Source organism: Cydia amplana, chromosome 10 (assembly GCF_948474715.1).
Source record: "Cydia amplana chromosome 10, ilCydAmpl1.1, whole genome shotgun sequence".
NCBI classification, from domain to species: Eukaryota; Metazoa; Arthropoda; class Insecta; order Lepidoptera; family Tortricidae; genus Cydia; species Cydia amplana.
The window spans coordinates 8,261,643-8,278,747 of record NC_086078.1 but is presented as its reverse complement, the minus strand read 5'-3'; the positions used below and the strand labels follow the sequence as shown (position 1 = coordinate 8,278,747).

The 17,105-nt window shown below is 37.5% G+C and overlaps 1 protein-coding gene across 2 annotated transcripts; it reads right to left on the bottom strand.

Moving 5' to 3' along the window:
• Nucleotides 1-362: 362 nt before the first annotated feature.
• On the bottom strand, nucleotides 363-14,124 carry LOC134651809 (uncharacterized). 2 transcript variants are annotated; one of them, XM_063506920.1, is made up of 3 exons: nucleotides 13,656-14,124; nucleotides 6,677-7,050; nucleotides 363-951 (listed from the first exon to the last, which is right to left on the bottom strand). In XM_063506920.1, the coding sequence occupies exons 1-3, from the start codon at nucleotides 13,711-13,713 to the stop codon at nucleotides 454-456; spliced, it is 930 nt and encodes a 309-aa protein (XP_063362990.1). In that variant the 5' UTR covers nucleotides 13,714-14,124; the 3' UTR covers nucleotides 363-453. The 2 variants fall into 2 exon arrangements, with proteins under 2 accessions (XP_063362990.1, XP_063362991.1); XM_063506921.1 differs by lacking the exon at nucleotides 13,656-14,124 and adding an exon at nucleotides 9,795-10,182.
• Between the last annotated feature and the right edge of the window lie 2,981 nt (nucleotides 14,125-17,105).

The following is a 17,105-nucleotide window of genomic DNA, read 5'->3' as shown; positions in this document are numbered from 1 at the left end:
CTTAAAATTTTATCAAACCATTAAGAAGTTATCAATGTTCAATAACTGGACTGGGCAGTCATAAAATTGGTAGCAACAATGCTACACAAGCTTAATGTGTTACAGAGAGCATTAACTAAATCTAATAATAAATAATACAGACACTAAGTAATAGAATAAATAGCTAAGAGTTCAAATTACATAACTATAATACTTATAGTCTGACTTTAAAAAAAGTCTTGTGACTCAATATCATTGGTTAACAATCTGTAATATCAACCAGGTAATAGAAAAATCACATTACTCAATGATTTCCATGAATCAATTACGAGGACATGTCGCGCAGGCTAGAATCGACTCGACTAGTAGGGTAACATACCTACATGTTTGTCTAGTTTTAGATGAATTCAAATCATTGGAATCATGGAATGCAATAAATTTGTTATAACTTGACGCAACACTGACTAACTATAACTACGGGATTGAACTAAAATGCCGGTGCCTTCTTTGTCTTCTATGCCGTTTAGAATTGCCGTTGCGCTGTGGAGTTCTTTTCATGAACAGTGTCTGGTCAACTCTTCTGCATTGTTCAGACAGTTTTGTATTCGAGTCGTCTGGACACCGTAGTTCCCAATACCACTTCTTCAATGTATTAGCATACGCTCTAATAGCAATCATATCTTGTCGAAGACAGAGAGTGGTTTCTACGTTGTCTTTATGTAAATCTTCTAGATTTAGTTTGTTAATGTTAATATGTGGTTTAGGGATATTTGCTTTATCCATGTCATCTTCAATTTCTGTAAGAAGCTTGAAAAGTTCGTCGAGTGTCGAACGAATCACAGATTCGCGTTTTTTCGCGTAGTTCTGCTGGAAATGGATGTCCAATTGGGTGATAGTGACGTTGCCGAGGCGCTCCCAGACCAACTTGAATTGTACTAAGCTTTTGTACAGCTTTGGCACGACGTACTCAAACTGGAATAAAAGAAAAAGGAAGTCAGTAATGTTATAATAATCTAAAACTGTTTATGTATTTTAAGTTTACAAGGGAGGTTTCGTTTCTCGTTCTACTCGTAAGCTACTCTTCAGTTCTGTTCTACTCGTAAGCTTGAAGCAAGTATATTGTTGGCCGTTAAACATGTATAAAGTCCGATATTTTACTGCGAAGCTAATTCGTGTCGAGGTTGTATTATCCGTTTTTGTGATCAACAGGACTGTTCAACTGACATTAACACAACTTTACACAACCTACGACCGATTGCCTGGTCATTAGCCAGTTTTTCTTCAAATTCATTCCAAATGAAATCATACTTTAGATCATACCAGCTATAAAACTGCTTTAAATATTATCTGGGTAGGTAACTTAATTTGTTTAGATAGCTACAGACCTGTCTAAATATCTAACAAATAACAGTATGTGTGATCTATTGCAATAACAATTTACTTTAATCATTGTCTTATTATCGCTTACAAAATTAATCACTTCATTAAATGTTCAACACTCCTCTAAATTCAAGTTTCAAGTTGAAATAAGATATCCGTTAATTTATTTGTCTTAGCATTGAATATCTACTAACCGGTGAATATCCAGGTACGTCTCGACGTAACTAGTATATAACTCAAATTTAAAACGACGCAAACGAATTGAGAATATTAGGCACTTAAGTTCTTTAGAGTTAGGTTAGAGACATAGCTCGCCTATGACACAATCTCCCAAGCATAATTGCAAGTGTCGTATCCAGTTGCAGTGCCAATAACATTGCAATGGCTAGTGTGCGATTAGGCTGATAAACAAATATCATAAATTTAACATGCCAAGAATTGACAAAATGTTGCAAACTGATTGGAAGAATATCCAATAGGGCATATTATAATCTGGTTTAGGTCGGTCCATTAATTGGTCTAACTCCATTGTTCCACTATCAGTGACAGTTGTTTAGCATTGTTGGCAAGCGCTCAGAGCTAAGGTAGCACTTGGAATAGAAATTGCATTAAACCCATTTGGCAAGTCTCTAAAGCCTTTAGGGGCATTAGGTTACAATATTTATTTATTTGTAAGCGTGTAGTTGTATGTAAGTGCCCATCATATTTTCTTTGGTCCTACGACAATGAGATTTACTTTGAGTGTGCTTCAGTACTATATCCATTATAGTTGTACTGAAGCGCAGAATCTAGGTAAATACAAGTTGCTGAGCCGGTTATCCTCGACTCTTGTAACTGATCGGTTATTATTCTTTTAAAACGTCTTGTCTTGATGCTAGTTGCGTTATTAACTTACGATACAACCAGTCGTTACAGTATGATGACAAGAGACATTATTCATCATTCTTTTACAAATAATTTTATTTTAAATGAAACATACCTAGGTGTAAAGATAGATAAAACAGTATTTACGAGATCGCCAACTATTAGTACTAGTGTTGTGAATAACGCTCATTTCGAGGCTTAAAGACTCGAACCCTTAAGACTCTCGAGGCTTAACGCCTCAAAGGGGGCAAAGCCGATTTCTTACATCCATACGCGTAAAATAAATAAATACAATTCTCAAATATATCGAGTCTTCAAGACTTACGAGTTCACAACACTGGTACCAACATATACCTAATTAAACTGTAAATAACGTCTAAAAGATATCATATACTGAAATTACTCATTTAGACTTTGTCTGTGTCATTTTAACTAACAAGGAAAACTATTCGCTTTTCAATAAAATTTGCGATTTACCACGCTACAATTTACGCCATTCAGTTTTGAGCTGTAATCCGGTTTCATAGAGTTCAATTTGATATGTGTAAAGAATTTAAATACTGCATGAATGAACTCATCCAGAATAATTGTCACACTTCATAGAATATAACATTAAACCGGACGGCAGAGAGACGTAACTGAATATTTTGTTTACTTATAAACAGTGTCATTTGTAAACTTCCTCCCCATGAATGGGTGACTCACGATTCATGGGATAACGTTTGTGGAATATAGTTTATATAGTTGCTTAGTGATGCTCTATTTATAAATACTGCTTCATGGTTTGGTTTCAGATTTTATGAATATAACCCATTGTGTCTTTTTGAAGCGATCTTAATGTGAATACTTATACCTAGTTAGTAACTTATTTGCGCTTAAATAAATTTTAATTTGGTATTTTATAATTGTTGAAGAATCAATGTGTTGAAGTCGTAAAAACATGTTTCACAGTTTCTTGTATGGAATTCCGAAGAAGAAATTGTCGAGCGATAATAAAAGCGTCGGCGCAAACGCAAGTATTAAAGCTGAAAACCGACAATACGCCGTATATTTGCGCTAAAGAGCGGCGCGAGGCGAGAACGTGTCCCAGACAAACGCCTCGCCCGGAATCGTAAGTTCACATTCGTCTCACTTGAGCAAATAATGTGTTTTTAACATTTCTTGTTGTTTTGTTGAATCGTAAATACTGAACAAACTCTAGCGTCTCCGGCGAGGAAATGCGCTTGTCTCTCGCCCGCCGTCGGCCGGCGCGGGCGCTGATAGGCCTGATAGCTTCGCGACTATGCTTTAGCGAACGCTTATTCTCAGTGATTACATATTCTACAGGAAATTTATAAAAATAGCAGTTATACCCTGAACTTATAGAAATGTCTAAAAAGTTAGACGTCCGCAATTATATATTATATAATAATACGTGCTGTTTTGTGTACCTAAAAATATTAACTTCGTTATAAGAAGTGCCCAAAAATATATAATTATGACTCGCATTTATGGCTCTACGAATAAGTTTAAATATATTAACTTATGCGCCATTTTGCGCGCTCCATCTGATTACTTCTTGGTCTATCTTTAATTCTTTATATTACATATATACATATACGCATCGAATAACTAATCCATCTTCGTGTGTACTTGTGTTAAGGGCTATTTCATTTTTAAACTGACCGTAAGTCAACTAAAGTCGGAGCGGAGCTGAGATCACTTGAATTCTAACGCTTTCCTTTGCCCATCGTCAAATATTTGAATTTCTTAAGTGGCCATACATCGATGAAATGTCAAGTCGAACGTCAGAAATATTTAACATACAACGGTGTGTACACTGAGCGACTAATACTATACCGTGTGAGAAGTCTGTTCGTCGGCTGGTGTTGGTCGTAAAACTCTCCTAATATGAACAGACACCAAACCACCAATACACACATGCTTATTGTCTCGTGTCGCATTAGTTTTGTGTACTAATTAGTGGGTGTCCAATACTAATACGTAATAGAAAGTCGCGGTCCAGATGTGTGTTCAACAAACAATAAAAGAGCTTAAGAAGACCCGTTACACATGCTTGTATATCTTATATCGGTTGGAGGCGGCGAGAACAATCAATGGTCTAGAAGCAATTATCATACGCGGCGTGGACTGTGGTTATCGGCTCGCGTGCCGCCATGGACGCTGTCGATCTATGCAAATTTCCTCGAAATATTTAACTGGCTTCTTTGTTTGCCCGGCTCCCACTAACACGCACAGTAAAGCTCGGATTTTTGAAGCACCAGCTTGACTTAAACCCTGACTATTCAACCTCTCCATTACGGACCTCCGTTTACCAAAGACCTTTCCTGCCTGGCTGCGCTTGGGGGCGGTGCTTTATTAAATTTGAAGCGATAATGCCTCCCAATTAAATTTTGAATTGATAATCGATGAGTTTAAATTTCAAAACTGAACTTTATCAATTTAATTTCATGAATTAGAGCGCCGATAAAGAATTTAAATTAAGTAATATCGGCCGTTAAAAATTGCGTCAATTTTCGCGCAAAGCGGTATTGAAAATGAAGGCCTGCATCTGTAGTTATTGCCCTTAAGTACAATGTGAAGTAAATAAACGCGCGGCGGGCCGGGCCCGTGTAATTTGGCCGACGAAGCCTCATTTAAGCCGCCGCGAAGCCTCGAGCGGGCTAATGTGCGCGGGAATCTTACCTTAAAGAGAGCAAAAATTAAAAAATAATTTTAAAACATTGAACGGAAAATGAGAGATGGGCGCAACCCAACCTCCCCCGCGACGCACTGCAGCGGACAGCGGACTAAGTTTTATCATCTTGAGTCAAGTAATAGTTCTAATCATTCATGAAGCAATATATATTACATAGGAAAAATGTAAGGCTGTAACTAACGGTACCTACATTATCTCACGTAACGTGAATCACTTAATTAAAATTATTTAACCCAAACGATTCATCAGTGACCTATTTAATAGTATATCCGGCGGCTGGTAGGCCGACTCGTTAGTCATGTGCAAAAATTACGAAATAGGCAGACGGAACCGTTGAGAGGTCTTTGATCTAAAAGGTTACTCAGAAGTTTGCATAATATAGTGAAAATAGATACTTGAACATGAGTCTTATTTATTTAGATCGACTGTATAAATATATTATTATATAATAATAATAATTTAGCCTATATGCGTCCCACTACTGGGCACAGGCCTCCTCTCAAGTACGAGAGGGTTTGGGCTATAGTCCCCATGCTAGCCCAATGCGGATTGGGGACTTCACATACACCTTTGAATTTCTTCGCAGATGTATGCAGGTTTCCTCACGATGTTTTCCGTCACCGAAAAGCTAGTGGTTAAATATCAAATGATATTTCGTACATAAGTTCCGAAAAACTTATTGGTACGAGTCAGGATTTGAACCCGCGGCCTCCGGATTAAAAGTCGGGCGTCATATCCACTCGGCCACCACCGCTCTTTATATAATATGTATATGTCGCAGTCGGATTGTATAATCCGCCGTATTACATTACGGCTAGCCGTTTTACAAAACAGGGGCGTTTTGAAATGCGGCGGTTCGACGATTAGCCGGATTGTCATTGCGATACGTTCTTCAATAAGGCGGCCTACGTTTAGCCGCATCGTATCTACTATTTAGATTGTAGAGTGACCAGTTCTTTCGGTCGCCTACGTAACCGGAGTTTGACAATGTTTGCAATTTAATTTATTTTTACCATGGTCCCACCGCACTACATGTGTTTCTTTTCCAAAACATTTCCTTCACAACTTAAATCGGGGCTCCTATTTCTGGGCGGTTTGCCCTTCGGGCATCTGAAGCTACCTAACGAACCTAACCTACTTACCTACCTACGCTTTTTTCCCCAAAGTGTAATGTTTTCACGGACGTCTCACTAAATCAATAGGTAGGTAGGTTAGGTTCGTTAGGTAGCTTCAGATGCCCGAAGGGCAAACCGCTCAGAAATAGGAGCCCCGCGAAGCGGGGCTCCGTCTAGTTAAGTTGCGAAGGAAATGTTTTTTGAAAAGAAACAGTCCGACGAACTCCAGATTTGATGGACACCCCAGCGTTTTTCATAGTTTGTTGTTGTTATGTCAGGCAGCGCCACGAGTGTTAAAAATGGGAACTAAAAACTGTCAAAGCGGCGGCTAATGACTCGCTGTATTACATTACGGCTAGCCGTGTTGAAGAACGTATGGCGCCGAATACATTCCGGCGGATTTTCATTCAGCCGCATTCAATCCGGCTAATCGTCGAACCGCCGCATTTCAAAACGCCCCTGTTTTGTAAAACGGCTAGCCGTAATGTAATACGGCGGATTATACAATCCGACTGCGACATATACGTAAATAAAACTTATAAAACTAATAATGGCTCGTGACTGAACTTATTGTATGTTGTTTGTATTTATTTATAAAAGAGATAAATAATCGGAAGGATCGAATTTATTCAAAACTTACTTTTTTCTTAGACATTCCATTATTCAAGTTTTCGTAAGTGTGGTTATGAATCTCGGTGAATTTGACTTTAGGCAACCATTTGGGGTTGCCATATCTGTGCTCCATTGAGTCCCTGACTTCTTGTCGCGCGTCCTCGAAGAACCGCCTCGTGTTCTTCAGTTTTTTTATTATTTTCCTTGCTAACATCGTGTGGAGGGGTACGTTCTTTGGCAGCGCCTTAGACTTTGTTCTTTCTTCTTTTGGCATTAGCTTATTTTTTAATCTTTCTTCTTTGTCGTGTCTTGTTTTGTGTGGCGGTCGGGATTCCACGGGCGTGAGACACATCGCGACTACTAGTACTACGCATACAGCTACCAAAAGCTTTTTGGAAAAACCTGCAACAACATAAACGCCGTTATAATTTCGTCATAACTACATTGCCAAGAAAGTAGATCGATTGATTGTTATCACTGTGGAAGCTAATTAAATTATTCAGCCGTAGATAATCATAAACTTTACAACGTGCTTGGAATTTCGCTTATCACTAATGTTTTGCATACGTACCTATATCAAAGTGTTTTATTGAAAAATTGTAAAATGGGGTATTACAAATTCCTAATTAGTATATATGTAGGTAGCCTTTGTAGGTACCTAATATTTTAATTTTTTGTTAAACAAAATTGTATGCTAACTAATAGTCATGCTAAGAAATGGATACAAGTTTGATAACATTGTAAAAGAATAAAAGGGGTTAAACGCATTATCCATGAACTACCTATTCAAATTTGTCTTTTAAAAATCGCTTTGTTTGTGTCAATATTTTAGTAAATACAATCTCATGCATTCTTGAACGTAAGATACTTCCGAAGTCGGTTCACACAGTAGCTCGCATTCCTCAAAGTACTTGAGGAGTCACATAAAAAATAATAAGCTCGGCGATTACCGGAGGAGCAGATATAGGTGCACCTCTGCGTACACCGCTATATGTATATATGTACTATCTTCATCTGAACGCACTTTCTTATTCATTTATATACAGTTAACTAGGTTGTTTCACATAATAGGGCATTTGTTTTTGTTGTCCCCTACACTTTTTTTTTCAAATTTGGGATTTTTTATGTTATTTCTACTCAGAATCACGAGCTCTTTCTATCCTAATAGGAGAAAAAAAGTGTCCCAAAATTTCCATACATTTTTCGATCTTTCCATTCCGCAACCGCCATACAGTCTATGAAAAATGGTGACGTAATGGAAATAAAAACCTTAGGACACTTTTTTTCTCCTATTAGGATAGAAAGAGCTCGTGATTCTGAGTAGAAATAACATCAAAAATCCCAAATTTGAAAAAAAATTGTAGGGGACAACAAAAAAAAAACACCATTATATTAGCCAAAGTGCTTGTGTCGGAATAGATGACCTAATTTCACAATATGTAAAACCAATCTAGTTGTGGTAAAACTTAGCCCTTAAAAGTGATTTTACTCAAATCACAAGTAACTTTCGATTTTATTGCTAAATGCTATTGACGGTTGAGATTTTGAGATGTTTTGCAGCGGCCGTAAAATATGTTTTACGGTCCGAGGCCAGCAATCTGTGGAGCGTCGTTTGCAAACTTTAAAAAAGTGCCACCAACAACGGGTCTGGGTGCAAACGTGTAGAAAGTGACCATTTCAGATTGTGCAAAAGTGACATTTTACGACTAAGGATTGGCTTCCGAAGTTTATTACTTATTTATATACTTGGTGAGGTAGCTTTATACAAGTAACAACGTTTACCTAATATTTTAGTCATTGAAGTATGTAGCGGTATGAAGGGGTTCAATATTATCCTAAAAAATATTTAACAAAAAAAAACAAACGTGAAGGGTACATTTTTGCTGATTCTGCAGTTTTACTTAGTTAGCAACAACATTATTGTGCGTTGTTATTGTGTATTGTATATTTCCCTTTTATTACCTACACTAATGACTTAATGTAAGATGTGTTAGAAATTCGCACGTAATATATTATGTCAGATAAGGGTAAAGTAGAGTTTAATGGTCAGTGAATCATTGGGTCAATCCGTGTCGTTGACAATTTAATGTATGTTAACTAAACATGACGCTATTTTCACCACAGTATAATACAATCAGGCTAATATATTGTTGATCTGTTAGTTTGAGTTCGTTTTTAGCGGAACGTTTTTAGGCTGTGGCTATTGTGTACGATTAGTAGCATATTAGCATCGTGGGATGAATCGCGAGAACAAACAATACGGCCCGTGCAGTACCACGAAAATTGAAACATGACAATACTTTGGATTTTCCCGTTTTTACAGGTGTCATAGATGTCTGATTTCGATTTGCACAAAGTTGAACGCAGTAAATTATATAAACAGGATTATAATTTAAATTATGTCATGGTAGTTATGCCTTATGGATCGTTGATGTGCGACGTAACGTACTTACTCACTGTACACTTCTTTGTACTAAGCATTTTGTTATATATTTGCTAAGCTAATTCTTAGAACACAAGAGAGGAAAACTGAACATTATGTTATGATAGCGACATCAACGCGTATGACGCTACCAATCGACAACCCGGAATCCTATTTAAACTAATTAAACAATTAAAATGTTAACCATCCAATTTCCGAATCCGAAAAACAAACGAGTATCGGATGTCATCGCTGTCGGTTTCAAGGAAAAATCCTTTTGACATGTTGCCGACGGGTTGTTGAGCATTCCCACACGACTTGCTGAATAGGTACTGCACTTCTCTGACGGACTTCCAAAAACGAGCATCAATCGGTTTTAACAATAACAATGACATATAGAGAAAGGTATCGGACCACTTGAATTGTAATAGTGGCGCACGTTTACTTGGGTGCGTTTCTGTATATATTGCTATTGTTGTATGCATATTAATGGGGTCTGGTGATTTATTGTTTATTTATGTAGTTTTGGTTAAGTTTGTTATTAATACCTATATTTTAAACGAAATATTTCAGAATTATTAGAGATTGATTTTATAATATATGTCATAAAATAATTAAATTGAATTACTATTTTATATCTACTTTACGACCGAAGACCACTTTCCGAATTCAAATGAGATATTTTTTTTATAAATATAATTTTTTAATTAATAACAACACACACCAGTTAAAAAGACATCCATGAACAATGCATTGATGTAGCTCCTTCAGGCAAGTCCATATTCACGCGTCAAATACAAACACGGTTTCCTAATTATGGGAAAACAAATGACAGTTCAAACTACTCATCACTGGCCGGAAACTAAAACCACGCACTTCAAAATAAAAACACAGGAAATTTTCAAAATTGGAAGGCACTATTTGAATTCGCACTATTCGTTTCGAATCGTGTGTCACCGGCGTGGGGCGAGTCGCGAGTGCGAGACCGGCGCACAGGCAACCTCCACTCGATGAATGGGTACCGAAAAGCGGCACCGTACATGAAATAGCCGGTCAAACATTATGCGAAAACCCTTACCGCCGGGCGGGACTAAAGTTCCAACGGATCTCGGAGTCGATGCTACTGAAAACTTTTTTTACAGTAAGAACGCAAGAAAAAAACAAATACGATTTTTGGATCCTCTTGTAAATCAAATGTAATATTGTTCAAGAGCTATGTAAATAATAACTTAAAACTAAACTTTTATTGTTTTCAAATTTTAAAGAATAAGGCAATAAAATTATCGTGTTACTTTAAAAATCGCGACGCTAATTTAATATATGTAATTATACGAAAAATAAACTGTAATTCAATAATGTTCAGATTTTTTAGTTATTATATTTAATTTACTTTTCTTTTGGCAAATAATTGTAAAAGCTTCTACTCCAGTCCCTTTCCAAATCTTGTGTAAGCGATCATTATTCGGCCGGCGATGAATCATCGATGAGTCTATCCGAAGTGAGTTTTTATCGCACGCCGGCACGTGGGCCCAGACCTATTCGCGACACTGAGATAATTCCTTGATTACGTTTAATTGCCTCGTACCTAAATCATATCGGAAATCAAATCAGCGAGAAGTCTTTGTTGACATGTAAATTTCACAATTAGTGCCAAAAAAAATGACGAAAACTTGTGATTAATTTTATCACATTAAATATGCAATAGGTATGCAATCACGAATATAATGGCGAAAAAGTGATTAGAAAGCAGCCCATGTCTTCTCCGGTACACATACTACATAATTTTAGTATCCGATTACAGTCCAGCGCGAGGTAAGGGTGAAAAAGTCACATACAAAACTGACAGAGTAACTTCAGCATTTATAATATTAGTAAGGATCCCACAAAAGCTAATTACTTGTGTCGACTGTCCTCCAAATATGAACGGCAAACACGATGCAAAAAAAAACATAATAAGAAAGTAAACTACAAAACATCTCGAGTCTGGGAAAAGACTCGCCAACGATGCAGAGTCGTTGTGACACAGATTAAGGTAGAGATTCACGTAGGCATACAAAATAAACTACTATTTTATACTAACCTCAACAGAGACAAATATGTGGACATTCGTATCACTTTGTATACTGCTCGTCTGGGAACGAGTCTGGTCGTAACTTTTACCGCGTATGGTTCGGTACTGGCGGTCGCGCTATTTACTCTAACACGTTTTTTTGTCCCGTGCTTAACAAGCCGTCGCTATTGTACGTGACCGCTTATTGATAGTGTCAATACAGGATTATTAAAGGTTATGATTAATAACGCACCAAATATAAACCCCTTTGTTTTTAGTTTGTGGGCGGTAGAATGTGAAATAAGAGTTTTCGAAGTTTGAACACAACTTTTTTTGATTAAATTGCTTCGCGATTACTGACCAGTGGCGATATAAGTGAAATGACGGCAGTGCCACAGACGGAATGCAATTTGTAATTGCAATACGAGCGGGAGATTACAATTGTTTTTGCCGCGGTTTCCCAGCGCGCGCGTTTTTGCTCATGTCTACTGACATAATGACACAGCTTTCATCAGTGTTTTTCAGGCGATAATTAGTTTAAATGGTGGCTTTTCCGCCGATTGGCTCGGCAATGACTCACGGATTTCCCGAATTTTCATGGACTCATCGCAAAAAAGGGTAGGGAAGCCTGCAAAAGTCTGGCCCGATATTACTCACGCTAGCTAGAAAGCGCGGGTACGGATCCGCGTTGATTCAGCGATTTCTTCATTGACAACCTTGAGTTTTGTAACAGTGAATTAGGCATGTCATAGGTGCTTCATGAATCAGACAAGTTTGAGGCTGGTTTACCCATGTTTCTTGGCGTAGCTAATTTAAGTTTACCGTAAGCTATAGTAGCTGCCGGCGGGATTGCCTGTGTCTGTGGCGTGGTTGCCAATAGTCGAATGGCATTGTTTGCACCGCAGTATAAATCACGCTGACTGGCGCGAGAAAGCTTTTGGCTGATGCGCAAGTAAACACGAATTTGAATAAGTATGAATAGAACGCTGGCTTACTGGTTCGAATTTATAGTATTTTCACCTGTTAAAAGGATTAACTTTCATTGAGGATCATTTCCTTGTGTTTATGATGTAATTGTGAATTCATTTGCGGTCATCTTTTTCCGCATATGTTACACAAATATGAATATGTATTGACGTGTTAGTCATGATGTAACTTTCCTTTTCTGACGTTTTAATCGTAATATTTGTCATCAATCGAAATATGATTCAAAGGAAATATATGAATCCATCAATGCGTAAAGCGCATTGTTATTCTGACGAAGGATTGAAATGAGATGTAGCGGTTTCTTTTACAGATAAGATAACGATTGTTACCTTCGATTTGTTCCTTTTTAATCACTGTTGGTGTGTTGTTTGTTTGAACTTTATCTGTTCTTAATAAGACAACACAATGCTTAAGTTTGATTTAAGCTTCGGTAATCCAATAAACTAATCTCATTGCTAATCACTTTGTTTGTGCCAAAAACAGTTTAAAAAAAGTGTTTAATCCAAGATAAGTATCATGTTCATCTTGATGTCCCATTCCAAATTCCCTGCCAAAAAGTAGGATAATGAGTTTCATCTCTTCAAAACAACGCGTGATGAGTCAATTTTTAAACTAAATAACGTCAAGGGATATCTTCCTTAATTGAAGTTATGTCACGCCTCGCGGTCAATGTCAGTAGGTAATGTTAATGAGTTGTGTCAATAAATTGTCGGTCTATTATCAACCAATCAGTCGAGAGCTTGGATTATATAGTCTGCAACCTGCAAGTTTTCTGTTAGGGTATCCTAAAGAAGAACATTGATTGTAGAAAGGGCTTTATAAAATATTACCAAAAATATACATATTCACATGCGTGACTTCATGTATTAGTAACAAAAATTTCTTCTCTGGAATCATCATCGATAACAATTGTATGACCTAATGTGAATAACCTAAACCTAAAAGATATAATCTAAGACGTAATGCTTATCTAATGTTTAGTCATATTTTAAATGTTGTTGCTTTTATAAATAATGTCAGGTCCTTACTTTAGAAGATCTGTCTTAAGACCAGGGTCGGTTTGTATTACCCAATAATGATATTCTGTTTTTGATAGCTCTTATGTACTATACACATTTACAACTTTTTTAATAATCATAATATGTACTTAGTTATAGAGTGCCAAACCAATTCCGGCAGAAGAAAAAGATGACAAATTTGAAAAATGTAGATCCCAAGGATGGACCGGCCATACAAATATAGAATTTCACGGCTTTGCCAGACTATATATGTATATTACTATCCGTTTTTAAGATATAGAACCTAAGAAATCATCAATCACCGTTATAAAGTTATTACTAGTTAGTAAAAGTAATATCAGAGATACATTACACGCTTGTATGGGACAATATCTATTGTTTATGTTATACCGGTTCAGTGAAGTTACGTCACACATCTATTAAACCTATGTAGACAACTTAATTAGATCTAACTTTATAGTGAAATTGATTGTCTCAACGATAATTTTCTTAGTTAATAAAAATGGCAAGTAATTAAAATAATATTTACCGTTTTTAAACGATCCCTGCCTTTCCGAGGAACATTTGTTGCAGATCGTGAAATCCATATCTTCTAAATTAGGTAATTATCACAGATACAAAAATAATATATAAATAATCTTTGGTTCATTCACTTTCACAGTCCATATATCACTGGCACATCACAAATTCGAATTGTCGCGCGTTCGATATTTGAATTTGAAAAATGACGCGTCGCGTTCAGTTGGCGCTTGTTCAGCCGCTACACTTGTAATGTGTATCCTGAACGTTTCACACTGCTTTTATGTGGCCGGCGCACCCGCGATAAAGGGTGCAAAAAACTGTTTGGACTAGGGCTATTACGTCACGGATAACGTCGCTCGCGATTAGGACGTAAGACGGCCAGATGCCATAACGTAATGGCTTATCAAAATAAATAGGACATGTGCGTACGAGATCCAGGATGTATGTGAAAATTGCCGGCGCCCTCGTGTGTTACGCCCTTTTATTTCAAATAAATTTGATAAGTATTAGATTTAAAAATCGGCTGGACTAAGATTTACAACTGGTTTTTATTAAAAACTTTATTGAAGAAATCGATTGAGGATAAGTTTCATGCCAGTATATTACGCACATTACGGTATATTATGCCCAAATTACCGTGTTACACATTATCCTTATGGCGTGACGCAGCCATATTATGTTACCTATAATAAATAAACGCCAAATTCGATTACCAACATATTATTTTTAAAATCCGTAAGCTAGTGCTAAAAATCTGTGGCATTCTATTCTGTAGACTGTTGAAAAGATTCCTTAAAGGGATGTTCGCCATTGTACATATAGTCTGTCAAGCCGGATATGTCAGTAGCAATGTAAAGCAAACTAAAGTATGGTATCCCTAGGAAACGAACAAAAAGCAGCAATGTACCTACGTAGTGATTATATTCTCTTTGGTACCTACATCGAACAACGATGAAATGTAATACGCAGATTAGACTCTCGCGCGAGCCACGAGACGAGCCGCGAGCCGCGCCACGAGACGCGAGTCCACCGCTTACACTCGCGTTCGGCTTGTCATTCGGTTATAAACCTTATGCCGTGCCGTTAGTGTTTAAATTATATTAGCTCGACGAGCTTGCGAGCCGCGAGACGAGCCACGAGCCCAGCGCTTACACTCTCGTCTCGTGGCTCGGCTCGCGGCTCGTCTCGTGGCTCGTGCGAGAGTCTAATCCAGGGGTAAACAAAACAGTTCCACAGATAACACACATATGACACGCGATTTTGGAATTATTCGAACAGTGTTGCTAACCCGCGATTTTTCAAATTTGCCGCCTTTTACTACTGACAAGATTTGGTTGATCCAGTATAGGTACATATTTTTAACCAGTAAGTTTTAATATTGGCTTATTGAGCTTATCAAAACCCGGAGGTGGCCAGAACTTCCAAAACCAACAAGTCCTAATAACCAATTCACCATTATAAATACACACAAAAAAGGCAATGGTTACAAATAAGAAAACGATTTTACAGGATGTTTCAGGTCTTAATGATAACTAAATTATCTTGTGCATTATGCAGACTTTGCCTGTAAAAAACTAAAATAAGAGCAAACTTAAAGATTTTTAGTCAATTCTAATTAAAGTTTGTATTTGTGCGAACGAGTCTCGCACATGTACTTACAAAATAGTTTTTAAAGAAACGTCCACGAGAACTAACTTGTGGACGCCTGATGATTACTGCTCCGCCTGAAACAAACACACGCATGTGATAATGATAAGAAATCAAACTAGTTTGTACCTACATTGGCCTTTGCGTCTATTGCAGACGATTTATGGTGCAAATCGGAGAGACAATGATCTCTCCGGACTTAACACCGCCTGGGACGGAATTAAGGAAACTCAGGGATGCCCAGCACCTGCATTACCCTCTCGGCTTCTATGGGCCCGATTCGGATTTTGTAATAGATATCTATTAGACATCGCCAAGATACGATAACGATATGTTTAAGATCTAACCTGTCAAATTTGACATTTCCACGATTCTGGAGATACTTTTGAACGATTTCCACAAGATATTACTTAGAGATCTAATTCACATCTAATAGATATCTAACACGATCTATCGTAAAAGTGACATTGGTTGCCCAAATTGCGCTGCAAAAGAGAACTAGTTGAAATCTAAACTATAACGTATCTAGAATGGATCTAGTACGTGTCGTCTCTTGTGAATATCTTGAAGTTCGAATACGGCAGTATGTCTTAACCCACAGGAAAGGCGAGCCAATACGTGTGGAGGCAGGTCGGCTGCAGGAATCTGCCGCTTATTTCATGTTGGACCGTACTCGCGCCTTACGGTAACTCCATTCCAGGATTTAATTTTGGAGTATCCTTCTCCTAGATGGATTGCAAGCCAATGCTAAGAGGTCCATCTCCCCTGTGACGAAACCGCTTTTTGCTTCGTTTGTGGACTTAGTCGCCTCGTACGACACCCTTATCCCATGTGAGGGTTGGCGCTATTCTAAAGCCGGCCACCACACGGCACGTACCTACTTACAAGTCGAAAAAAGGAAAAATTAATTACTTTAACTAATAAATAAATAATAATGCGCAGTACAGGTGCCATCAGATAGGTACATCGGAACGGCCAATGTGCTCACAAATATCTGAACACGCTTCTATTATTAAGACATTAGGGTACCTACGTGTTCACGTTGAGATATTCTTGAGCATCTCGGCCACTCCGATATAAGTATCTGATGGCGACTGTAGGTAGTATACTTATAAAAGGGTTGTCAGTTTTTTTATTTTTCTATACCTGGAGCTTATTCTGATTGTAACAACTGGTTATGGATTTGATCTGTTTTATTTGTCAGCTGTCAACATTGACATTTCCGGTAGAAGAAATGTCACTGTTGACAACTAACAGATCATAAGCCTAACATATCTTCAACTGTTGTGGAAAATATGCTTGTGGTGTCGATATGATAAAGTTCAAGGATTAGGTTCAGGCTCACTACTTCCAAGGATGATTATCAAGTTCACACAATTAACTATAGGCAAGAACTTTGCATCCAAATTGATTAGGATGATGACGGGCAATTTGTGATCTTGTATTTGTAATTTTGTATTTGCATGTACCATAGACGGACAGAGTATAATTACTTACCTAAGTTGATACTAGTTTATAAATTTTGAGTTGGTACCTCATGTTGGCTAGTGGAATTGTCTTTTATTTCAATTGTATTTAATTCAACCTTCATTTGTGTTTTACAGATACCTACCTAGTATTTTATTTTCCTCGCGTTGGCGTGGTAGACATCTTTGTGTTTCACTCGGTAGGTAAGTTTGTTTAACCCTAATGCCTTGAAACCGTCGCAATGCTCAAGATTCCACTTTTCAAACCACTCTCTACGCTCGTGGTCCAATTTTGGAATCTTTCCCTTGCTCGGGTATCAATATTAGCACGAGCAGTTAAACAA

Bases quoted from the DNA above. Each gene is read 5' to 3' on its own strand.
- LOC134651809 (XM_063506920.1), bottom strand. From the start codon at position 13,713: ATGGATTTCACGATCTGCAACAAATGTTCCTCGGAAAGGCAGGGATCG. The intron at 7,051-13,655 runs GTAAATATTATT...ATGTTGTTGCAG, and splicing joins GCAGGGATCGTTTAAAAACG to GTTTTTCCAAAAAGCTTTTG. The intron at 952-6,676 runs GTAAGTTTTGAA...CTTTTATTCCAG, and splicing joins ATGGAATGTCTAAGAAAAAA to TTTGAGTACGTCGTGCCAAA.